Genomic DNA, 25,151 nt, shown 5'->3' with positions numbered 1-25,151 from the left:
CATAGTGGACCCTGTCACAAAATAACAAACAGATTATTTTAATCCTCTGAGTGAGGCATTGAGGTAGGAAGAAGGTGACTAAGGAAAGTAGAAAATATATCTTGCTGGACAGTGGTGGCGCAAGCCTTTAATCCCAGCACTCCGGAGGCGGAGGCAGATGGATCTCTGTGAATTCCAGACCAACGTAGTTCCAGGACAGCCAGAGCTACACAAAGAAACCTTATCACGAAAAAAAGAGGGGGTGGGGGGGGGAAGGTGTATCTGGAATAGAATGAGGTGTTTCAGGCACTGATCCCTGCTCCACCCAAGAGATTGCAGAGGCTCGTGTGGGTGGAGCCTGTGGGGACCCCGCCTCGGCCACGCCCCGCACTGCCGAAACTCCGCCCCAGTCCCTTGACTTCTCGGGCACTCACTGGCCGCTCGCTCTGTGGACCCTGCTGTCCTGTTTGGCCACGGAGTTTCCGCGCAATCGTCCAGCTCCTAGGGCGACACCATGTTGGGCATGATCAGAAACTCGCTGTTCGGGAGCGTGGAGACGTGGCCTTGGCAGGTTCTGAGCACCGGGGGCAAGGTAGGCCCGCCGAACGGCGTTAGAACTGGAGGACTGCGCAGCCGTCCCCACCCTGGCCCGGGGCTGGAGGGGGTGTTGCGAAACTGTGGGTGGGACTGTGACCGAGCTGCGTTCCTGCTGCCACCGCACTTCGCAGCCAGGCGCTGGCCCTGGGAAGGAGGGAAGAATGCTGTAGGGCTCAGCCCGAGCAGGATGCGAAAAGGATCCATCTTGGAGAGTGGGACACTGCCTGTTGAATGCATTTGTCCATTTAAGCATTCCAAACTGTTTGAACTTCCCCCCTCTTAGTACAGAGACCCATTCTGTCACAGGCTGGCCTGGCACTGGCTGTGTAACCCAGACTGGTCCTGAACTCTGTGGCAATATTCCTGCCTCAGCCTTCTGTGTTCTAGGGTTACAGGCGTGAGCCACCACGCCTGGCTACATTCTGAGCAATTTTGTTCGCGAGAGACTCTTGGTTGCAGAAACGACTGACAAAAATCGTAGCGAGAAAAAACAAAGAAACAGAAAAAAAATCCAAATACAGAAGGCATAGAAAAGGTTTGTGTTGCAGACGTATTGTGCAGGTTGGGAGTACGGGGCGGGGTGGGGTGGGGGCAGCAGGCCGATCTGCTAGGGAGCCATGAGGGGATCTTCAACCTTCCTTGGGCTGTGCAGCGCAGCTTGTACGGCAGTTCACAGTCAAGGGTATTTTCAAAAGTTCAGAGCTATATGGTTCATGATATAGAACTGTTCGTGTTGGGTGCGTAGAGTGAGTGAGGAGATATAAATCACCGTGTTCTGTCTAGTTTGCCTCAACACATAAGTGGGCAACAGTCTGCTTTCTTGAAAACTGGAAGCTGGGTACTCAGTTAAAATCTTGCACGCATGCATTGTTTTCCTTAAACTCTATTTGATTATTGACTGGTTGATATTGGGCATCAAACCTAGAGCCTTTTGCTACAGATTGAGTGTTTCACCACTGCCCTGTGCCCTTGGCCTGACAAGTATTTTATCTCAGTACCATCTCTCTTTATAACAATTTTGGTAAAGGCTTGTATACTTGGGGACCAAGTTCTGGAACATATCACAGTGAGCCTCACACAAAAGCTCACAACTCACCTCTAGACTAGACTCAGTTATCTAGAGGCCCAGCAAGGCATCTGTCCATCTCTCAGAGTTTCCCCAGCTGTAGATGGAACAGGCAGTTGAAGGGCTGATCGCAGGGGGACCGACATTCAAAGGCCTTCACCAGCCAGGCAGATAATGGAAATGAACGGAACCGGCTGGTTAGATTACAGGGCCTGGTGGCCACCGAAACATGTTAAGAATATTTTATGAAGCCAGGTGGTGGTGGCGCACACCTTTAATCCCAGCACTCGGGAGGCAGAGGCTGGCGGATCTCTGTGAGTTTGAGGCCAGCCTGGTCTACAAGGGCTAGTTCCAGGACAGCTAGGACTGTTATACAGAGAAACCCTGTCTCAAAAAAAAAAAAAAAACAAAAAAAAAACAAAAAAAAAAAACAAAGAAAAAGAATGCTTTACCACCAAGCAGCTTCTCAGGACTAGTATTGTCAAGTTAAGAAAAGCCAGATATCCAAGTTCTCTGTGAGAAATCCCCAAGTTTACAATAATTATTTTAACAAATAACACTCTTTTGTGTGCTAACTATGTGTGGCAGGCATCTTAGAAAGAAAGAAAGAAAGAAAGAAAGAAAGAAAGAAAGAAAGAGAGGGAGGGCGGGCGGGCGGGCCAGATGGAGGGACAGAGGGAGAGAGAGAGAGAAAGAGAGAGTAGACAAAACCATGCTGGATATGGTGGCTCATAGCTGCAAACCCAGAACTCAGGAGGCGGAAGCAGGAGAATTGCCACAAGTTCGAGGTCATCCTGGCCTACATTGTGAGTTCCAAGCTGGAGCTATATAACAACAGGGTGAATCCACCCAGGAGTTCTGCCCTCATGAAACTTTTGTTTCAGTGGCTAAAAAGCAAATAAGAGATATACACTATGGGGCTGGAGAGACGGCACAGAGGTTAAGACTGTGCACCGCTCTTGCAGGGGACCTGAGTTCGAGTCCTAGCATCTACATCAGGCAGCTCACACCCCAGTGCTAGGTGTCTGCCGAGCGACTTATAGCATAGTTATCTCATTGAAACTTCAAAAGATGTTGTTAAGACTTGAACTAAGCCAGGCATGGCTGTGCCTGGCTGCAATTCCAGCACTCAGCCGTGAAGACAGGAGGATTATAAATAAGTTACTTAACATTCTAGCCACCCTAGGCCCCAGATTCTTCAGTTGCAAGGGAAGCCTAAGGCTACCTTTGTGACATTTTGTTAAATATTCAAAGAGACTTGTAAGCTTTGTCTTTGACGTACAGAGTCAGGGTCTGGGTCACAATCGGTTGTCTACACCCCTGGCAGGTGGAAAGGGCCCTGTGGGCTGGGCCTCATGTGACTTTGAGCCGTCCACATGCTAGGGACTGATTTCAGCCAGACCTTATCAGGTTCTCCATTGCTCGAGGAGGGAGGGAGCAGGGAGCCCACTGGTTTGAGTTGGGTGGGTCCTGAGAAGGCTTGGAGCAGGACTGATAAGAATGTTCGACCAAATGATCGGTGTCCTCTGACCCAACCTGTGCGAATTCGTGCAGGGCGTGCAGGACAACAGCCTAGGTCTGAGTCCTGGCTCCACCATCTTCCCACTGTGACCTGGGCATGGCACTTAACCTCTTGTTCCCCAATACCTCTAAAAATGAAGACTAAAGCACTAACCTCCCCTATGCATATGTATTGACTTCCAGGTCAATAAGAGAACCTGTCTCAAAACAAAAGCAACCAAGGGATCTGGAGATGTGGCTCAATGGTTGAAAGCAGTGACTGTTCTTGCAGAAGACCTGGTTCAGTTTCCAGCACTCACTTCACAACCATTCGTAACTCCAGTTTAAGGGGCTCTAATGCTCTCTTCTGACCTCTGGGGACCAGGGATGCACCTGGTATACATTTATGCATTATTCATGCAGCCAAACACTCATACACATAAACAATCTTGTGTTTTGTTTGTTTTTTCCAAGACAGAGGTTTTTCTGTGTAGCCTTGGCTGTCCTGGAACTCACTCTGTAAATCAGGTTAGCCTTGAACTCAGATCTTTCTGCCTCTGCCTTCCAAGTGCTGGGCTTATTACACCACTACTTGTCCAGCATAAATTTTAAAAAGGTAGTTGGATCCTGATAAATGATTTCTGAGCTTGTCCCTTTGTTTACACACACACACACACACACACACACACACACACGAGGGGAGAGAGTGAGGGAAGGAAGGAGAGAGAGAGAATGTGAATGAATTCAGGTCCTTTTGCACGATGATACCCAGTGCAATGTTCAGTCCTTAGCAGATACTCAGAGCCTGCTGATTATTTGCATAGAAGGAGGAAGGAAAGCCCAAAGAATCGGCTGTCTCTTTTTTCCAGTGAGTTCTTGCCTTTAGCTGCCCCACTTGTTACAGAAGTTAACTGAATAAAATGAATTCTGAAACTTTGTTCCAAATTTGTCACCAGACATACAAGTGTCTGACCCCAATAACATGCACGTTGACCAAAGAGAAGCGGAATGCTGCGAGCGTCCGCACACCCCTGGGGTCCTTCGACAAGCACTAGAACGGAGGGTGCAGAGAAGAATTCTGTTTCCTGTTTCGCCTTTCAGCAACTGGGTCTTCTTGGGCAATCCAATCTGTCTGATTCTTCATTTCCTACTGGGTAAATACAGTTAGGTGACCTTTGAAACCGTTTGCAGTTCTGAAGCTCTGTGATTCACGTGGTTGAGTTTCGAACGTTAAAACACGGCAAATAGCAGAATGAGGGGGTGCAGGGTTCACGAGGACAGGGGTGTTAGAGAATGAACTCTGCCGGGGTACACCCAGAGTTAGTCCTGGAAGGCTGTTTGGAAATATCAGTCTCACTAGCTGGAAGCTTCATAGGGGTCCCCGGTGTTACTAGGTGAGATGGCCCAGAGTCAAGGCTGTTTAGCTGCCTCTTGATTCCTGCTTTGATGCAGTTCCCGTCTCATAAGAAGGGGTTTTCTTTCTTTCTTTTATTATTTAATTCTTTGATGATTTCCTACATGTATATAATCAATATTAGTTTTTTACACTCCTTATTATCTTGTCTCATCCCCCAGCCTTCTTTCCAAAAGTACCCCTTCTTGCTTTCATGTCTCTCTGTGTGTGTGTGTGTGTGTGTGTGTGTGTGTGTGTGTGTCTGCCCCACTGAGTTTAAATAGGCTTTCCTGCATGAGCATGGGTGACCATGGCAATATGGATACACCAGCCACCATGAACTGTAAAGCTATGAGAAATATTTACTTTTGAGACAGATCTCAGATAGACCAGGCTGTCCTTGAACTCAAACTTCTGCTCCTCCTGCCCTTATGTCCCCAGTGCTAAAATTATAGGCAAATACCACCGCAGCTTTGTAAACATGAGGCAAGCACTCTCCCCATGAGTTATACTCTCAGTCTCTGAACTGGACACTCAGAGTGTGCATGAAATTTTCCTGGCTCTGGGCATGGTGGTGCATGCCTTTAGTACCAGCACCAGGAGGCAGGGGCATGTGAGTCTCTGTGAATTTGAGACCAGCCTAGTCTGCACAGCCAGTTCAGGCCAGTCAGGGCTACATAGTGAGACCCCCACCCCCTCAGAAAAAAAATTAAGATAAAGTCTCCTTGTCCTCGTTCTTGTTACTCACCTTTAATTTGTACAAAAATAGGTTTTGCATTCCAAATATGAAGTTAGAGTATTAAATATACTTATTCAAACTACAGAGACCATTCACAACCCACAGTCCTACCTAAATTCTCTTTTCCCCTCTTAGAGCCTTAGGAGTCAAAGCCACTTCTCCAGTTGAGACTCGTTGGTGTGGCATGATACAGGAAACCCTGTTTGATAACCCTAACCAGCCAGTTCCTCAGTCATGAGTACCATTTTCCTAATCACTAAAGGAGAAAGCCTTTAACCAAATAAAGACCCAGGGATTTGCATCATGTAAAGTTGTGTGGTTTAGCTCTTCTCCACGAAGACTTTATTTTTCGACTACAGCAGTGTCTCATTGCCAGACAGCAAAACCAAGACAGACCAACTTTACTTTTAGTGCCCTGAGATAAACTTCACCCAACCCGAGTAGAAGGGAAAAGACTTGAAGGAGTCACATTGTACCCCGTCGCTATGGGTGAAGTGTTGTTTTTGCAGAACATTGGTTCAGCCACGTGTGTGTTCATGATAAAGGCTGATGTAGAAACAGTTTTCTTTTGTGGATTGTAAAATTTTTTAAAAGTTTGAAGAACAAACACAAATAAAGTTTGAGCAATACTGACTTCCTGGATGTCCAGGAACACAGCATTTTATCACAGAAAGATGTCACAAGGCAAGGTGAAGGGGACAAGGCACAGGAGAGCTGCATGTTTGTCGTGAGTCTGAACACAGGGAGAGGTTAAAGGCCATAGGACAGAGGCTCGGTACAAAGGACAGACCTTGGTGGAGAGAGGCTTTGTGTGGGAAGAGAGACTGCAGTGTGCAGGGTGAGCTGGGGAGGCTGGGAATGCAGCTCCATGGTAGGACAGCATTGAAGGCCCATTGCGGGAAAGCTGTTGCCCTTCCAACCCGAAGAATGGCATCTGCCCTGGATAGAGGCATGCCACTGTCTCCTCTCTTCAGAGCTCATGCAGCTGCTCAAGCTAGTCCCCCAAGAAACCAAGGGATCACCCTCAGGAAGGCAGGTTTGCCATAAACCACGCTGAAGAGAACGGAGGAATACTTACCCTTTTAATGAGATTATAGCACACTTTTCCTGTCCAGAATCCCAGCCTTTAGCAGCAAACAGAGCTATAGTCAGGCCTGCCTACTTTTCTGGTTTACTCAGAAAAGCACAACTTTCAGCTTGGTGGTGGTGGCACACGCTCTTAATCCTGTCACTTGGGAGACAGATACAGGTGGTTTACAGAGGGAGTTCCAGGACAGCCAGGGCTGTGCTGTTGCACAGAGAAACCCTGTCTCAAAAAATTAAGGAAAGAAGGGAGGGAGAGAGGAAGGGAGGGAGGGAGGGAGGGAGGGAGGGAGGGATTGAGGGAGGGAAGAAGGAAGGGAAGAAGGGAGGGAGGGAGGGAGAAAGGAAGGGAGGGAGGCAAGCAGGGAGGGAGGGAGAAAGGAAGGAAGGGAGGGAGGGAGGCAAGCAGGGAGGAAGGGAGGCAGGCAGGCAGGCAGGCACACCTTTCTCGTTACTTCTCTGTCTCTCTTCCAGTCAGGCTTTCCCTTCACTTCAGCCTCACTCTCTCCAAAGCCCCCCCCCCCACTGTGTGGATGTGTAGTAAGGTTTCTCACCAGGCTTTCTTGTGGGGATCACCACCCCCCAAATAATGACATGAAGACTTATTATTAATTATGAAAGCTTGGCTTTAGCTTAGGCGTGTTTCTAACTAGCTTTTATAACTTAAATGAACCCATTTTTATTGATCTACATTCTGACACATAGCTTTCACCTCTTTTCCATTCTCTACGGCCTACTTACTCCCCATCTCGATGGCCTCTCTCACAAGCCGACATTCATCTCCAGTTTCTCTTTCTCCCTGGAAGTCCCGCCTATTCTCTCCTGCCTAGCTATTGGCCATTCAGTTCTTTATTAAACCAATCAAAAGGTGCCTTGGCAAAGACACGTCTTCACAGTGTACGAAAAGATTATCCCACAACCAGTATGGCCTCCATGTGCGCTTAAGTCAAATGGCATGGCTCTTTCTCCTTTCTCTGCTCCATCTCCCTCCGTCAGACTGCTGCCAAGATTCACAGCTTGCCTGCCCCGGGTTTGTCTTTTAAAGGCTGATAGGCTTTCTTTTGAATTCTTTTGTTAATGAGTGTAAGAACCCCAAGAGGGGACCTCACTCCTTCAGTCACATGGCAACACTAATGGGACGCCACAAATTTTATGGCTACATTTTCTTGGGTTCCATCCCCAGCTCCAAAAGAAATAAACACAACTAGAGAAAAGAAAGAAAAGGAAGATGGGGCAGTGTCTAGTTGAGTGGTAAAGCTTGACACAAGCATGCACGCACACATGCATGTACACATGCACACATGCACGCACAGCCCTGGGCTCACTCTCTCTTAACACCAAAATAAACAAAGCGGAGTCAGGGGCTGGTATTGAGTCTAGAAGCTATGAAAGAACATACATACTTCTTTACCCTGGACCTGTAATTACAAACAGTGTGAGCTGCCCAACATGGGTGCTGAGATCTAAACTTGAGTCCTCTGCAAGAACAGCACACTGTCTTCACTCTGAGCTACCTCTCCAGCACCCCATTTTTCTTTGTTTCTTTCTCCTTTTTTAGTCTCCAAAACCTTTTCAATCTCTTGGTGTTTCACTTTTGTGTTGTCTCCAGTATTCTAAGATTCAATAGCTTCTCTAGCAACCTCAGAATATCAATCATAAAATTTATTTGTTGTTTGGTGGTCATGGGTTTGCTTTGAGACAGCCTATCATGTAGCCCAGGTTGACCTTCATCTTGTTAGGTAGCTGAGAATAACCCTGAACTCTTATTCTGTCTCTGCCTCCCAAGTGCTGCCATTACAGGCACGCGCTAGCCCTTCCTGTAAGATTTTTTAATAACTTTTGATAATCTACATTTGTAAAAAACCTCAGAATCAGCCGGGCATAGGGCACATGCCTTTAATTCTGTGTTTCTGAGTTTGAGGCCAGCCTGGTCTATAGAGAGTTCCAGGATCTCATGGTACTTCATTTCGACTCCGTCTACACGGCCACCGTACCCACTCTGAGGAGTCTCTCGCTGCTTCGATCTCTGTTCTCATCACGGTGTCTCCTGGATCTCTAGGAAGACGTCTCCTATGAGGAGAGGGCCTGTGAAGGAGGGAAGTTCGCTACCGTGGAAGTGACAGACAAGCCTGTGGATGAGGCTCTCCGGGAAGCAATGCCCAAGATCATGAAGTATGTGGGTGGCACCAATGACAAGGGTGAGCACCCCAGAGGGACGGGGCTCTGTGTGAGCTCGTGTCAGCCAAGGAAATGCCAGGGGTGACTATAGACACCTGTGACTGCCTATTCCAAAGCTCTGCTATCAGACCGCTTGGGTGTCAGCCCAGCTGGCCTCTCATTTCGAGATATACACGTTCTCTGTCACTCAGTTCGTGGTTCTTCCCAAGTGCAGAGCGGTGCTCACTCGTCTGTTTTACTGTGTTTTTTAACACTACGTGTTCACTGTGGGTGAGTGGGCAGAGCACACCCATAGGAAGCTGGGTTCTGTGCACGGCTGTCATCTGACTGGAAACTGTCAGCACCAGGCTGGAAACCCGTCAGCCCTCAGGCTGTTAGCTGCAAAGGCCCAGTGAGCTGTGTGTGTGGCAGCCCCAGACTCAGCTCTGGTGGTCGAAGGTCTGTGAACTCTTAAGCCATTCCTGGCATTTAGACACAGCAATCCAGGCTGGCTGCCCCCTCCTCCAGCCCCATTTCTAGTCATTGGGCTGAAGTTTATGTAAGGTACACCATGGGAGTGTAAATTTTAGTTTTATTTTTACTTATTTCTTGGGGGTTAGGGGTTGCGGCAGGGTCTTTACCTAGTGAGGCTGTCCCAGAGCTGACTATGTAGAGCAGGCTGGATCTCGAACTCACGGAGATTCGCTTGCCTCTCCTTTCCCAGTGCTGAGAGGCGTGTGATACCACATCAGCTTGTTGGACTCATAAGCAGCTTTCTGACTTAGGTAGCCCTGCAGAATCCCTGAAAACTAGTCATGGGTTTTAAAAGAACATGAAAATAGAGATACTGGGTTTGATTTTTGAGTATTTCCCATGCTGGTAGTTAGAAAGATAGTACAGAACTATTTTAACCATGGTAATATTTTCTTAGAACAAAGTAAGCAGGCTTTAAAAATTAAGATGCCCTGTAAGAGGTTAAGGAGATTTTTTTTCTCTTAACTGTTAAAGTATCTGTCTAGGTTGTTAATATGTATAAACAAAACTCAATGGCTAATTTCCGCCGCCGTTCTAGCTCACACATTTCTGTGTCTCTTTAGAGCTTCAAAGCGCTAGGGGCCGAACCCAGGGCCTTGGGTGTGCTAAGCAAATGTTCTACCATTGAGCTGCATCCTCAGCTCCTGGATTTTGAGTCAGGATCTTGCTACGTAACTTGGGCTGCCTGGAACGTAATCTTTCCTCTGGAATGCTGGGATTATAGGCCTGTGGCACCACACCAGGCCTTTCAGGGGACCTTTCAATATAAACCGAATATTCCGACTATTGCATATTTTGACCCTTTTACCTGTTGTTTTGTAATCATGCTCTGTGGTTAAACAGCCTTCTCAGCACAATTTCTCATAGTTGCCTTGTATGGATGGCATTACGTGTCCATAATTTACTCAGACATTCTCCTGTTTTGAACAGTTACACTCTGTCCTGCAAGGGAGGTTGTATTACCCATCCTTTTCCATATTTTATATTTTTCTCAAATATGCAGATCCTGACATATCTACAGTCTTGCTATGTGTCACCAAATAGTTTTTTGTCTTTTGTTTCCTCAAGCATGGGGGCTGGAGAGGTGGTGCACTGGTGTAAGATGAATTACTGCTCTCAGAGGACCTAAACTCAGCTCTCAGCCAAAGGAAAGGCTGGAGAGATGGCTCAGCACCTAAGAGAACTTGCTGTACTTGCAGAGAACCAGTGCTCAGCTCCCAGCACCCACAGGGCTCCCAGTCATCTGTAGCTCCAGTTCTGGGGACCCAGTACCCTCTCTGGCCTTCACAGATACTTACATGAATGTGATACACACGCTCAGAAGGCACACATGCAAACACGTAAAAATGAATAGCACCATTATACTCTTATCTCCAGGATATAAAAGTTATATGAAACATTTGCACAAGTCTAATTATATATTTTTACTGCCTAAAATGTTTGTTGCTCGTTTAAAAAAAATGCCGTGGAAGAGAAATTATATCCATGGCTCATAGAGGCTCTATCTAACGCCTGCTGCCCTCTGTGTTCTGATGCCTTTAGGAATTGGCATGGGCATGACAGTCCCTATCTCTTTTGCCGTGTTTCCCAATGAAGATGGCTCCCTACAGAAGAAGCTGAAAGTCTGGTTCCGGATTCCGAACCAGTTTCAAAGCAGCCCACCGGTTCCGGGTGATGAGAGTGTAAAGATCGAGGAGCGGGAGGGCATCACCGTCTATTCCACGTAAGGAGAGGGTTCTTAGCATCCCCGTCCACGCTTGACGGCCTCGGATTCTTCTTGAATCTTTTCGCTGTTGAAGATGAATACCTACCTACATTATCCACAGCAGGGTCTTAGAAAAACCAAGGGATATATATATCAATCGTAGTTTGGGCTCACAAATAAATTGGAATGTAATAGTGGGGATTTACACCCCGCACTTCCTTTGAATGTAGAAGGGTAGGGAGTGTTTGTCAGAGCTAAACAGCCACCCCCCTGATTGCTCCTGGTCTGTGGTCCTCTAGGCAAAGGACACATCCACTCTCTTGTATTTCTGGTTCTGTTTCAGGGACTCCCTCACAGTTATGTTTCTTCACTATAGGAAGTAGTGGGGGCAAACCGTTGCCGGCTTCTGTTTGTTTTACTTTGCTTTGTTTTCTTGGTGCTGGGAATTGAACCCACTACCCCGTGCATGCTAAGCATGTGCTCTACCACTGAGCTACTCACACCCCGGGCCTGGTACATGGCCTGCCCTGCAAGTCAAATCTTTCAGATAACTGGTGACTCCCTGCTCGTCGAAATCCCACTGTGTAACAGGCCCCTGATAAGGTTCAGAAGACCAAAATCTTCCTTAATAGTAGCCATAGGCTGGGGGTTGGGTTCTGCTCAAGACCACTTTGAAAATTAGCCGTATAAATGATCTTCCCTGCACGGAGTTTCTATCCACTACAAGCCCACCCCATACAAAAGTGGCCTGTAGGCTTCCCTGCTCCAATTCCTGCTCTGAGGGTGGGACTTCCTTCCCACCCTTATTCCTTAGAAGGCCGGCGAGCGCACCAGCTCTCTGAGGTCTTTGGCTGGGTGAACAGAGCCCCCTAGAGGTCAGAGGTGGAATACACAGCTGTGCTGCTGCCGATGGAACCCTCGAGTTCTGTTTCTTTTTACTCTAGTCCTCATTCAGACTTCCCTGCCTCTGCGCAGAGGCTGGGTGAACTCTTAAGCAGAGTCAGGACTGAGATAGGTAACTGAGGGACCCAGGATACAAACATTTAAGGAAGCACTTACTCTTACAGCCACCCAAGTGCAGGGTGAGCTCTGAGAGTAAGAGCCTCCTTAAATCTCGTCCCCTAGACGTCTACTGGTCTCTCTGTCATTCTCGCTCTGTCTTGCCGGTTCTCCTTCCTGCACTTTGATAGGTGACCTGGTGCAAAGTATAAACTGCTATTATGTAGAACGATTCTCAGTTCTGCTGCGTTAATAGCAAGACTTTGCTTTAGAAGTTACTAAACTTCATTAAGGCCTAGTTTTCCCCATAGGTTAAGCCCTGCTGATATAATCAACATCCTGGGCTACTGTGAAAGGCCACCTATTAATACTCTCTAAAACACTATTTGTAAGTTACTTAATGCTATGACCTATTATTCTTTATCTAGTAATTACCTGAAGATTGGCACAACTGGGCCAGTTCCCCGCTCACCCCAGCCCCAGCACATGCCTTTTGCCCTTTGGTCCAGGCCTCTCTCAGAAGCCAAGTCTCTTCTAAGTGGTTGGTGACCCCCATTTGTTAAAAATCCCAGGTGACAGGTACCTAGCCACGTACAGAGGAAGACAAGCATCTTCAGCCGTGGTGGCCACAGTTGCGGATGCGGCTAAGCTCTAACCATTTGTCCATCCAGACTCAGAATAATGGGTTGGTGCTGTCATAGTTACTGTTCTGTTGTCGTGATAAAATCCTGTAGCTAGAGTTTATTTTGTCTTACGGCTCCAGAGGGAGAGTCCATCATGGTGGCTGGTGCATGGGAGCAGGAGGCCCGAGCTAGAAGCTGAGAGATCGCAACCCAACAGGAAACACAAAACAGAAAGGAAAGCGAATGGAGTAAGACTCTTAGAGCTCACATCTCCTGACATCTTTCCTCCTGCAAAGGTTCATAATCTCCCCAGACAGCCCCACCAGCTGGGGACCAAGTGTTCAAATACTCGAGCTGACATTTGCACCCAAACTACCACAGTATAATTGCTTTTGTTATTTTATATTAAATAAAATATATGTTATAATATATTTTGTTGATATAATTGCTAAATATTTTATGGAAATTTTCATCCTAAGCATGCTCTACTACTGAGGAGCATCCCCAGCCACCTATAAGAGGCAAAGAGCAAAAGATAGTGAAAGCATTTGTACCTGTCATTCGCATGGACAGTGAACCCGGGGTCAGTTTCCTATCTTATGATGACAGGCAGAATACCCTGAACTACTTTTTTGAGTAATTCCAGGCATTATATGATTTCACCCATAAATAGTTTAATGGAACTACTGGATTTTCTTTTAAAAAGTACAATCATAATACCATACTACTTCTAAATGTTAACAGTAATTTGTTCATTTCTAATAATATAAACTAGTTATTTATCTAGATCTTTGTTTATTAATTTACTTACTTATTTGGGTGCTTGAGTCAGGGTCTCTTAACGCATTCCAAGCAGGCCTCGAGTTCTGGGATTACAGGCATACATGACCATGCCTGACTCTCCCATCATCTTATAGTTCATTTTCAAGGTTTACTTGAACCCATGACTGCTTTGCCATTAGTCAGTTAATTTTTTTATTGTGTATGTGTGATGCGTGTTCGTACGTGCATTGGAGGTCAGAGAACAATCTTGGTAGTCAGTTCTCTCCTTCCATTGCCAGTTTGGGGGATCAAACTCAAGTCATTAGGTTTGTACGGCAAGTACTTTATCTGCTGAGCCATCTGGCGTTGGTCAGTCCATCTTCAAGCTTTTTCAATCTCTAATTCTCCACACCACAAGACGCATTCATTTGTTCTTGTGGTTGGTGGATCACTGGCCTTGCTGTTTCCCAAATGTCTCAGTCTTGCAGCTTGCATTTATGTGACATTTAAACACGTCCCTTTGTCCTGTGCTGCCTGGAGACTGGTATGTGGTACTAGAGATCCATTTAGACTGAGGGCGAGTTTGGAGCCCAAGTATTTCTTAGGAGTTTGGCTCTGGTAGGGACTCCTGTGTCTCTAGATGCCAAGCCTTGGTAGGGACTCCTGTGTCTCTAGGTGTGGAACCCTGGTAGGGGCTCCTGTGTCTCTAGGTGCTGAGCCCTGGTAGGGGCTCCTGTGTCTCTAGGTGCTGAGCCCTGGTAGGGGCTCCTGTGTCTCTAGGTGCTCAGCTCTGGTAGGGACTCCTGTGCCTCTAGGTGCCGAGCCCTGGTAGGGGCTCCTGTGTCCACTAACCCCTGTTCCTGTGGAGTTGTCTGGTAGGCCACGGATGTCCCCACTTAGGTGCCTGTCCTATTGGAGCTTACCAAATAATGTCCTCTATTTGCACCTTCGTTTATCAGCTGGCGTACCTCAACAAAGACAAGTCTCCCCTCTTCCCTTGTTTGGTTCTACAAAGGCAGGGTCATATAGAAAGATCAGGATGCATGGCTGTCACCTTCTCCTCCTTTGCTAGTTTTTAGAATGATGATTTCTTTCATTGATGTCTTCCAAAGGCAGAGATCTTCCTCTCTGTTGATGGTTTGTTTTTGTTTCCGCCATACACAGAAACCTACAACTTTAGACATGCTGGATGCTTTGCACTACTTTGTACTCATTCTTTGTTGTTTTTCATTTTTCCTTCTAGACTTTTTGAAAAGAATCTATTTATTTGTTGTGGGTATAAACGCAGGCGTGGGTATGCTGTGGAGAGGATGTGAAGGTCAGAGGAGAACTTGGGTCTTGATCCTTGGTGTACGCTTTGTTTCAGACAGACTCTGCTCCTTTTCTACTACCAAACCAGGCCACCTGTCTCCACTTCCTGTCACCCCAGGAGAGCGCTGATATTACAGGTGTTCTCACTATGTGCCTGGCTTTTATCGACAGGACTGCAGATTCACTCAGGATCTCATGCAAGCACTTTTACCAGTGAGCTATTTCCAGCCCCTCCCTCTCTTTGTGAGTCTGGGTCTTAGGATCCCACACTGGCCTTGAACTCACTACGTTGTCCTTTCGACACACCTCTCAGCATCTTCCTTGCTTTCAAGCACATCTTACTGTTTTCTGCTCTCAAGCAAGAGTTAACCACCCTCTAAGGAACTTGGTTCCTTAGGATGGAAAAGGGCATTTAGGCAAAGGATAGATTAGGACCAGGGAGATTGCTCTGTGGGTCCGAACAGCCACACAACCTACTAACCTAAGTTCAGTCCCCAGAACCCACATGAAAGCACAGATGCAGTGTCATGCACCTGCAAGCACAGCACCCCTATGGCGAGATGGGAGGTGGAAACAGAACCATCTGGAAGCCATAGCCCAGCTAGCCATGCGGTGAAGCAGCAGAGACAGGAAACCCTAAGCTCAAAAAGTGGAAGGAGAGTATCAGCTCCCCAGAGTTGTCCTCTGGCCTCCATACGGCACAATGGCATGTGTAAACATGCATGCGCACACACAGCACACATGTGTGCACAAATAAATCAATATTAAAGGGTCAACTCAGAGCTGGAGAGCTGGGCTGGTTGATGACATTGCTTGCCGTGTAAGCCAGAGGACCTGAGTTTGGATCTCTGGCACTTATGCGATGGAGAAAAAGCCTGGGGCAACAACACACATTTCTATTCCAGTGCTGGGGAGGCAGAGATGGAGAGAGCTCTGGTGCTCCCTGGCCAGCGGCTCTAGCAGAACCGGTGAGCTCCAGGTCCAGTGAGGGACATTTTAAAAAATAAGGTGGAGACGAGTAAGGAAGATACCCAGTGCTAACCACTGATCTTCACACATATGTGCACGCACACCAGTATATGCACACATGAGCACACACTGTACCCAATACACATACAAAGTTAATCCATGGAAGGGAGGATGTTAGCGGAGACTGTTCATTCCGACCACCTGGACCCAAAATAATCACACAAAAACCGTATTAATTAAAACACTGCTTGGCCAATCACTTAGGCATATTTCTAGCTAGCTCTTATATCTTATATTAACCCATCTCTATCCATCTATGCATCATTATGAGGTCATGGCCTACCGGCAAGTTTCCATCAAACTCCTGCGGGAATCTTTCCCCTTTAGTGGCTACATGGTGTCTCTCTGATTCCGCCTACTTTCTCCCAGCATTCAGTTTAATTTTCCCACCTAGCTCTATTCTGCCTTGTCTATAGTTCCAAGCATCTTCTTTATTCATTAACCAATAAAATATACAGAAGGACTTCCCATACCAGAAGGAAGGAAGGAAGAGAAAGAAAGAGAGAGGGGAAGGGGAAAATTGGGATAGGGGAGGAAGAGTTGAGCCAGGTCTATGGAAGTCTATGAAATCTAAACACATGAAGGCAGCACATATCTATAACCCCATCACTTGGGAGGCAGTTTGACGCTAGCCCAGGGTACATAGTAAAACCTTGCCTCAAACAAACCAAAATAAAATTGAAAAGTGCCAAATACTGCACTGATTTAGCCTTGCTCCATGAATGAATGTGTTATAACTGAACATAGAATTCTAATTTATTGTAGGATTGTTCCTAGGTTGGCCACATGGTGTCACCACAAATCAAATGTGCATTTCCAGCACTGTGTGTCACTCTCTGATTCAGCTGAAAGCAAGGTTGATAAGACAAAGCAACAGGGCTATTTCTAATCAGAAGTACTATTTCCATAATGCCGTCTGGTGACTAAATTCTTTTCCTACAGTCTTGTAAAGAGGTGTCTTCAGAGAGATCATACATTAATTAACAGGACTTTCTAGATAAATAAAATGCCTTAGGAAGAAATGTAATACTGCCTGAATACTTTTAAGTCTTTGTCTGAGACAGAGTCTTACCATGTAACCCTGGCCCTGGCTATCCTGGAGCTCACTATGTAGATAGACCAGGCTGACCCGGAACTCACAAGAGATCTTCAGGGATTAAAAGTATGCACCACCATAACTGAATATATATATATATATATATATATATATATATATATATATATGGGTGTGGGGTGTGTGTGTGTATACATGTATATGTGTGTTTGTGTGAATAGAAGAAGTTGGAAGGGCAAGGGGTGAGACTCAGTGATGGAGAGCATTGTGAGCATGATTTTTAATTTGCTTCCCTACTCTGCAAACAATAAAGAAGAGAGGGGAAGCTGGAAACCAGGGGTTCATTGTCAGGTGACCAACGTTACAGCCCCAGTTCACTCAGCAGCCATGAACTTAGAATTGATGGCATATGACTCATGGTTTCCATGTCTGTAGAACAGATGTAAGAATGCCTAGCCCACTGTAAGGATGAGATAAGATCATATATGTAAATGTCCACACATCACCCGTTAGGTTGTGTTCCCATCTGCCCTTATAATCTGACCGAACAGTTAAAGCTGGTGGCCAGGGGGCCACAGAGCTCTTCAGCTGCCGTGCTCCACCTGGGCTTTGTGCTCAGGGATGTTCCACGCAGTCAGGGCTTGTTCGCCTGCTTGAGTGTCCACGCAGTCAGGGCTTGTCCATCTGCTTGAGCGTCCACACAGTCAGGGCTTGTTCGCCTGCTTGAGCATTCACACAGTCAGGGCTTGTTCGCCTGCTTGAGTGTCCACGCAGTCAGGGCTTGTCCGTCTGCTTGAGCATCCATATAGTCAGGCCTTGTCTGTCTGCTTGAGTGTCCACGCAGTCAGGGCTTGTTCGCCTGCTTGAGCGTCCACGCAGTCAGGGCTTGTTCGCCTGCTTGAGTGTCCACGCAGTCAGGGCTTGTCCGTCTGCTTGAGCGTCCATGCAGTCAATGCTTGTCCATCTGCTTGAGCGTCCACCCAGTTAGTGCTTGTCCATCTGCTTGAGAGAAATGCCCTCCTCGTTACGGAATCGAGAGATGCAGTTACTCTGCTACTATTCTTCATGCCTGGTGCATAGCTGTGGCATACAGCGCTGGGCTGCTTAGTTTTTGTCAACGTGGCACAATCTAGAGTCACGTGGTGTCTTCGTTGCTCTGATGAAACACCATACCTGAAAACAACTTGGGGAGGGAAGGGCTTATGTGGCTTACGAGTCCACATTGCTGTTTATCACTGAATGAAGTCAGGACAGGGACTCACACAGGGCAGGAACCTGGAGGCAGAAGCTGATGCAGAGGCCATGGAGGAGTGATTGGCTCGCTCTTCATGGCTCACTCAGTCTGCTTCCTTATAGAACCCAGAGCCAGCAGCCCAGGGGGTGGCCTCATCCACAATGGACTGGGCCCTCTCCCATCAATCGCCAATTGAGAAAAGGACCTACAGGCTTGCTCTCCTCAGAGGACCCTTGTTTGTGTCAAATTGACATAAAACTAGCCACCTGGGAAGAGGGAATCTCAACTGAGAAATTACCTCCATTATATTGGGCTGTCGGGAGGTTTTTGTTTTGTTTTGGGGCCTTCTATTGATTAATGATCGATATGGGCGGGCACAGCCCACTGTGGGAGGTGCCAGCCCTGGGCTGGTGGTGCTTGGTGCTATAAGAAAGCAGGTTGAGTAAGCCACAGGTGGCAAGCCAGTAAAGAGGGTTCCTCTGTGACCTCTGCTTCAGTCCCTGCCTCCAGATTCCCATCCTGAGTTCCCTCAGTGGACTGTGATGTGGAAGTTAAGCCAAAGAAACACTTTTCTCCCCCGAGTTGCTCTGGGTCACTGTTTGTCACAGTGACAGTGGAAGAGGAAGGACAGCAGCCAACTCTGCCAGCTGCTGTTGACCTCCTGTTAAAGGTTTAGACAACACTAGATGGTCAATCCCATCGTCATTCCATTTTTCTCCTTCCCTGTGGTGCTAAACTGAATGTTAGCATCACAGACCTCAGAGAGATAACATGGTGGGCGAATTGCCCTCTTTGACTGACTGAAAGTCTGCCTCTTAACCACCTCCTAACTTCCCTAGTCTATTTAGTTAGTCCCTTGTTTCTGGAAGTGTGTGTGTGTGTGTGTGTGTGTGTGTGTGTGTGTGTATCTGTGTGTCTGTGTCTTTTGCTTCCATGGTAACCGTAGTCTCTATTCTAACATTGGGCGAGATAAAATACAGCGCCCCAGAGGACAGCTTCTTTGAAGACAAGGAGTTAGAAACTTATTAACAGGCTTACAGAAACAATGGGAGCACTTTATTTCCTTTTGGGAACTCAAAGTACTTTACGAGCATTCCTTAGTGCACATTTGAGTGCGCTGATGCATCTGGAGTGCTGTGGACACGCAGCTGTCATCCTGTGAGACCAGCAGGAATGAGGTGGTTGGTGGTGGTGACGGGCTCCGTGTGAGGGGCCAGTGCTGGGCCTCCTCCATGTGAGGGGCTGTGGTCCTGGGTGGAGTCCGCTGTCTGGTTTGTTTGTATCTTTCTGGGATGGCGCCAGAGTGCGTTGGTAAAATGGGCAGAGAAGAGAGCACATGCCCGTGTCTCTGTGACCCTCCCAGCGATGTTTGTTTTCTAGTCGTTTCCATGGTGAAGCCAGAGGAAAATTTTATTTTTATTCCAAGCATCATGTTTTTCCCAGGAACAAATGTTAAAGAAGCCGGGAGCTTTCAGGAGTGAACTTAATAAATTCCTGAGTGATGGCATTCCCTTTGTCGCCCTCCCAAGAGTCCTTTGTCAGGTCCTGTTCCTGTAGTCACCACTGAGGTCCCTGGGCCCCTGAGAACCATTTTTGAGCTCTCCTCGCTGTGACTGTAGCCAGTACCTCCTGTGTGGAGACGCCTGTGCTTCTGCTACCAGCTCCATCGCTTTCCCAGTGAGCCTGTCTGACTCCAGTTCTTTGTCCTGTCTACGATTTCAGTGTGCTGTTAGCTTCCTTGTTGCTACGACAAAAAACCTGACAAAGAGCAGCTTAAGGGAGGAAGGTCCTCAGAGGCTGGGTTTGAGAGGGAATGCCGCCCGTCATGGCAGAGAAGCTGGAGGCAGGACTATGAGGCAAATGGCACAGCGCATCCATCAAGCGGAGGGTAATGGGCGCCGTGGATGCTCAGCCCACTTTCTCTTTTCTTCCTTTGCATTCAGTCTGTGAGGCCACACTGCGCATGCTCGTTCTTTTCTCTGTTAAACGTCGCTGAAAACATTCTTTTTTTTTAATTTATTAATTATTTTATTAAAGATTTCTGCCTCCTCCCCGCCACCGCCTCCCATTTCCCTCCCCCTCCCCCGGGTCAAGTCCTCCTCCCTCGTCAGCCCAAAGAGCAATCAGGGTTCCCTGCCCTGTGGGAAGTCCAAGGATCACCCACCTCCATCCAGGTCTTGTAAGGTGAGCATCCAAACTGCCTAGGCTCCCACAAAGCCAGTACGTGCAGTAGGATCAAAAACCCATTGCCATTGTTCTTGAGTTCTCAGTAGTCCTCATTGTCCGCTATGTTCAGCGAGTCCGGTTTTATCCCATGCTTTTTCAGACCCAGACCAGCTGGCCTTGGTGAGTTCCCGAAAGAACATCCCCATTGTCTCAGTGTGTGGGTGCACCCCTCGCGGTCCTGAGTTCCTTGCTCGTGCTCTCTCTCCATCTGCTCCTGATTTGGAACTTGAGATTTCAGTCCGGTGCTCCAATGTGGGTCTCTGTCTCAGTCTCCCTTCATCGCCTGAAGAAGGTTATAATATTCAAGAAGCAGACGCTGGAAACATTCTTACAGGCACACCCTGAGGTGTGTCCCCTGGGTGATTCCAAACCCAGTCAAGCTGACCAAATTTAGCTGTCACACGGTGACGGTGACGGATAGACATTAAAATAGTTAGGAAGAGCTACGTGAGGGCTGTTGAGATGGCTCTGCTGGTAACGGTGTTGGCCCACAAGGCTGACAGCGGAGCTTAATTCTCCAGATCCACACTGTGAAAACAAAGAAACGACCTGCACAAGTTGTTCTCGGTCTCCGCCACAGCATGGCACCATGCTGTGCAACATGCACCACACACATACACACATACACACACACACACACACACACACACCTTAAGTAAATAAATAAATAAATAATAAGTAAATAGACTTTTTTGTTTTGTTTTATTTTTCGAGACAGGGTTTCTTTGTAGCTTTTTGGAGCCTGTCCTCCAACTCCCAGATATCCACCTGTTTCTTTCTTCTTTTTTTTTTTAATTTTAAGAAATTACCACATGAATATTCGTCTATCTGCTTGACCCAACACAGATCTGTGTGGAAAAATACTTGTAATCCGCACCTGTAACAAACATATATAAACATTTTACAAAACACTTTGGGACAGCTGCTGGTGGTGGTTGGTGGTGGTGCTTGTGTGCGTACGTAAATGAGTGCATGCCATGGTGAACATATGGATGTCAGAGAATGACTTGGCAGGAGTTGGTTCTCTTTGACCACGTGGATCCTGGGGATCCCCTGGTTATCAGTCTTGGTTGGCAAGTATTTTTACCAAATGAGCCATTCACTGGCCCCACAAACCTTTTTCCCCTCATCATTATTCCCTTAAAAAATGCATTGTAATAGCTATTTATAGAGCATTTCCATTGCACGAGGTATGGCCCGTAATCCAAAAATTATTTGAAGGGCATGAGAGGGGCCAGCACTCACTGGGGAAAGTGTTTGCCATGCAAGCCTGGAGATCTGAGTTTGAGCCCCGAGCCCCACCACAGAAAGAGAAAACTGCCTAAGGTTGTCGCCTTCTCTCCACCTGTGCTGTAGCGTACATACACATATCCTCCTTCACACATCATACCTGCACACACACGCATGCATGCACACACACTCACACAAGCATATGAGAGGATCCCATGGGCCATATCCAGATACTGTGCCTTTTACATAAGTGACTTGAGTAACTACAGATTTTAATATCTTTGCGGAGACCTGGAATACACACCTCATAGACGGCCAGAGACAGCTATTATACTTGTACCCCCTAGCACTCCACTGGGCAGACCCCAGTCTTTTCTCCTCACTTCAGTTCCCTGATAGCCTCTCAAGATTGGCACTGTCACCATCCTGACTTAACAAAGGACTCAAACAGTCGAGATACTAAAGGATTTGACTTTGACTGGGAGCTGGAATGTGGCTGGGGTAGGATTGGAGCAGGCGTGCAGCCATTTTGCCTTCGGCTGATGAAGGCACATTTAAGAACAATACTTCTAGACCTTTCCAAAATCAGTTCTTTAGTGCTGTTTTTTTTTTGTTTGTTTATTTATTTGTTTTTGTTTTGTTTTGTGTTTTTTGAGACAGGATTTCTCTGTAGCTTTGGAGCCTATCCTGGAACTCACTCTATAGACCAGCCTGGCCTCGAACTCACAGAGATCCACCTGCCTCTGCCTCCTGAGTGTTGGGATTAAAGGCATGCGCCACCACTGCCCAGCGCTGTTTTTGTTTTTTAAGATTTTATCTCACATTTAATTAAGCATGTCTGTGTGCATCTGTATGTGGTTTTGTGTCTTCAGAGACCAGAAAAGGGCATTGGATTGCCTGGAGCTGGGGTTATAGGCAGTTGTGAGCTGCTGTGTTGTGTGGGTGCTGGGAACTGAACTCAGGTCCTCTGCGAGAGCAACAGGTACTTTTAACCTCTGAGCCATCGTGCCAACCCACCCAGAATTGGTAGTTGAGAGAACATGAGTTATCCGTTTTCACGGAACAGTTTCATATCGAGGCCTAAGTCGAGGTTGTGGGAAGCCTTCTGCTCATGTTCCTATTACTAGACCCTCACTTTCACACGGGCAGTCCTTAAACACAGACATTACAAAACTCCAGCACCTCGCCCATGGGCCTTTATTGCTAAAAAAGCCCTAGAAACTTATCTTCTTTCTGCTAATCCAATTTCCTCCTCGGCAAGTCCCAGTGAAGCAGAACTCAGCTGTCTTCATCTGCCTCCTGCCCTGCCATAAGTTTTCATGAAGAACCAAGTTGCAATCAATTGAAACTGGCTTCGTCTCCAATATTCGCTGGCTGTTGTTTGGCCCTTAAGATGAGCAATGCCTCACAGAGGAAGTCCTGAGTGACCCTGTAATCAACAGGCAGAATGCTTGCTGAGTGTGACTAACCACTCGTAAAAGAGCCAAGCATGATTCAAAGAACCCCACCAAAAATAATGTACCATTTGGCCTCGTCTTGGCCTGGTGCGAAGTCAGATTTTGAGTCACAAAGCTCATTAGCAATGCGGGTGTATTCGACTCTAATAAAGAAGGTAGTGTAACCCAGATGTAGAATGATATATTTAGAGCTGGCTGCGGGATGGGTTTTGGTGTGGAGGCAGTGTCATAAGGAAGCACCTCACCCCGAAAGGGACGGCTCCTCTAGTCCCCGTTTCTGCCACCAAGAGAAGTAGCCCCATCCGTGGGGAGTCTCTTTACTTCCTAGAAAAGGAAGTTTTCGTAATTTTGCAAAAAAAAAAAGGGGGGGGGGTGGGCAGAAGAGGTTTCTTCGTTGTCAAAGTGTGTAAAGCTGGCATGGGTCCCTCCCAAGACACCCTAGGGTCCCAACCTTGGTGAGCATCTAATGAAGACACTGTTTGTCTCCGTTAGGATGTGCTCCATCGTGACAGCTGCCCTGCTTTAGAAGACATACAACTGCTACCCCTGCCACGGCAGCACCACCATGGCTCCTCCTAGGTGTCCCTTCCTGCTGGTGACAGGCTAAGAAGAGAAGCAGCTGAGGCAGCAGAGGGAGCCAGAGAAGAGGGTGACAGGCCCTGAGACTGTCAGCCTCCCCTAAGGGGACTCATTTAGCTGCATTTCATTCTCTGGGTTACTGGTTTTAGTTGCAATGCTGCATGCAACATGCATAACTTGAGAACAACAGTCTTTGGGTGTTCATAGATGAGGTGAACCGGACCCCGCTAGTCTCGCCTATCTAGCTTGCTTAACCTAACCACGGCCGTGTCTTCTCGACCTAAACGACTGGCCTTCCCTGCACGATCATGTCCTTTCTCACCAGCCCTTGCTCTCCTATTTCCAGACAATTCGGTGGTTATGCCAAGGAAGCAGACTACATCGCTCACGCCACCCAGCTCCGTACCGCCCTGGAGGGCACGCCAGCCACCTACCAGGGCGACGTTTACTACTGCACTGGATATGATCCTCCCATGAAGCCCTATGGACGTCGTAATGAGGTCTGGCTAGTGAAGACATGAGTCGCCCTCTGAACTGAGAACGTCCTGGAGACGTGCCACTCTGTCCCCTGACTTGGGGTCAACAGGGGGCAGTGCTTCTCCAGTTCCAGCTTTTCTTCAAATTCCCTCCCTGTCGGTTTTCTAAAACAAGACAAGATTGGCAGCATCCTTCTTGTTGAGGGATAAAATTCCGTGGCAGATCAGAAAGATCCCAGCATCATTTTCTCGGCTGTCTGGGTCACTGAAAACTGATTCTTAAACATTGTTATCAACTTTGTATTTTTGTTAGTGAGGGAACATGTGATCTATGCATGGGCTTTCACCTATGATTCGTCTATGTACTTATCTAGAAAGAAACCAAAAAATATAAATCTTTGACTTAAGTGGCAGAGACAATTCTAAGTATAATTTTTTCCTGGGTTCTATTGTCCTTTAAAAAATATTTATTTTTACATGCGTGTGTGCATGTGTGTGTGCGCATGTGTGTACAGGGGCCCTCGGAGCCCATGAGAAGAAATCAGATGCCATAGAGCTGGAGTTACAGCAGACTGGGCTTCATCTGACTTTCATTGCTAGGAACTGAACGCCAGCCCTCTGGAAGAGAAGCAAGCACCATTGGGCCATCTCTCCAACCCCGAGGTTCACAGTCCTAGCGGAGCCCAGCTGATTTTGCCACTGCAGTTAGAGATGGGGAGTCTGCAGAGCATCCTCAGGGATCCCAGGGAAGAGGCGGTGTTCTGATGCCTGGCTGCCTCTGAGCCTCTATGTACCAGGGTTACCAGGCAGCACATCTGGGAACAATAGCCTAGGGTCGGGTTTGCAGCTGTGGTCCCCAGGGGTTTGCAGAAGTTGGCAAAGGCAGATGGAGAAGACAACCACACTCCCACACACAAGCAGCCCTGGGGGCAGGGAATTTCACGAGGAGGAGGATTTATTCAGTATGATGAGATGAGCTCAGAAAAGGCCCGAGTCCCGTTTCCTTAACTGAACGAGATAGGGATGAAGCAAATGAGTAGTTTGGCCCACAGAGAAGAAAAAGAGGGAGAGGCCATGAGCGGGAAGCGGGAAACGGGGAGCAGAGCTGAGCCAGAACAGGTGTGGGTAGGCAAGGCAGTGAGCTTCGGGGTCGTGCGGTGCTCCAGGATCAAGTCCCGTCAACAGCCCTGCCTTAGACAACTGTAAAGATCCCCAGGAGAAAGTCAGGAGGCCACCTGTCGGGGTTTGGTTACTATGGGAACAGCAGGGGCTCTGTGCAGTGCTTAGTAAGGGGAAGAAATACAAAGGTGGGCACAAGTGAGAGGGAAGGAGAGACCATAGCTGATGAAGTGATTGCTGGAGGCCTTCCAGGGTGGCTTCTGGTTTGCAGCCCCGGCTGTTTCTAAAGATCGGCCTCA

The 25,151-nt window shown here is 47.5% G+C and overlaps 1 protein-coding gene across 1 annotated transcript; it reads left to right on the top strand.

Annotated features, from left to right (window-relative positions):
• Window positions 1-389: 389 nt before the first annotated feature.
• On the top strand, window positions 390-24,140 carry Hebp1 (heme binding protein 1). The gene is made up of 4 exons (XM_041639372.1): window positions 390-571; window positions 8,417-8,555; window positions 10,591-10,771; window positions 23,604-24,140. Exons 1-4 carry the CDS (start codon window positions 494-496, stop codon window positions 23,776-23,778), a joined length of 573 nt encoding a protein of 190 aa, XP_041495306.1. The 5' UTR covers window positions 390-493; the 3' UTR covers window positions 23,779-24,140.
• Window positions 24,141-25,151: the final 1,011 nt, after the last annotated feature.

This window comes from Microtus oregoni, unplaced genomic scaffold (assembly GCF_018167655.1).
Source record: "Microtus oregoni isolate MIOR12 unplaced genomic scaffold, Mior012 000002F_ref0000024, whole genome shotgun sequence".
NCBI classification, from domain to species: domain Eukaryota; kingdom Metazoa; phylum Chordata; class Mammalia; order Rodentia; family Cricetidae; genus Microtus; species Microtus oregoni.
Note: the sequence above shows the minus strand (reverse complement) of the source record. Positions and strands in the feature narration are given on the sequence as shown.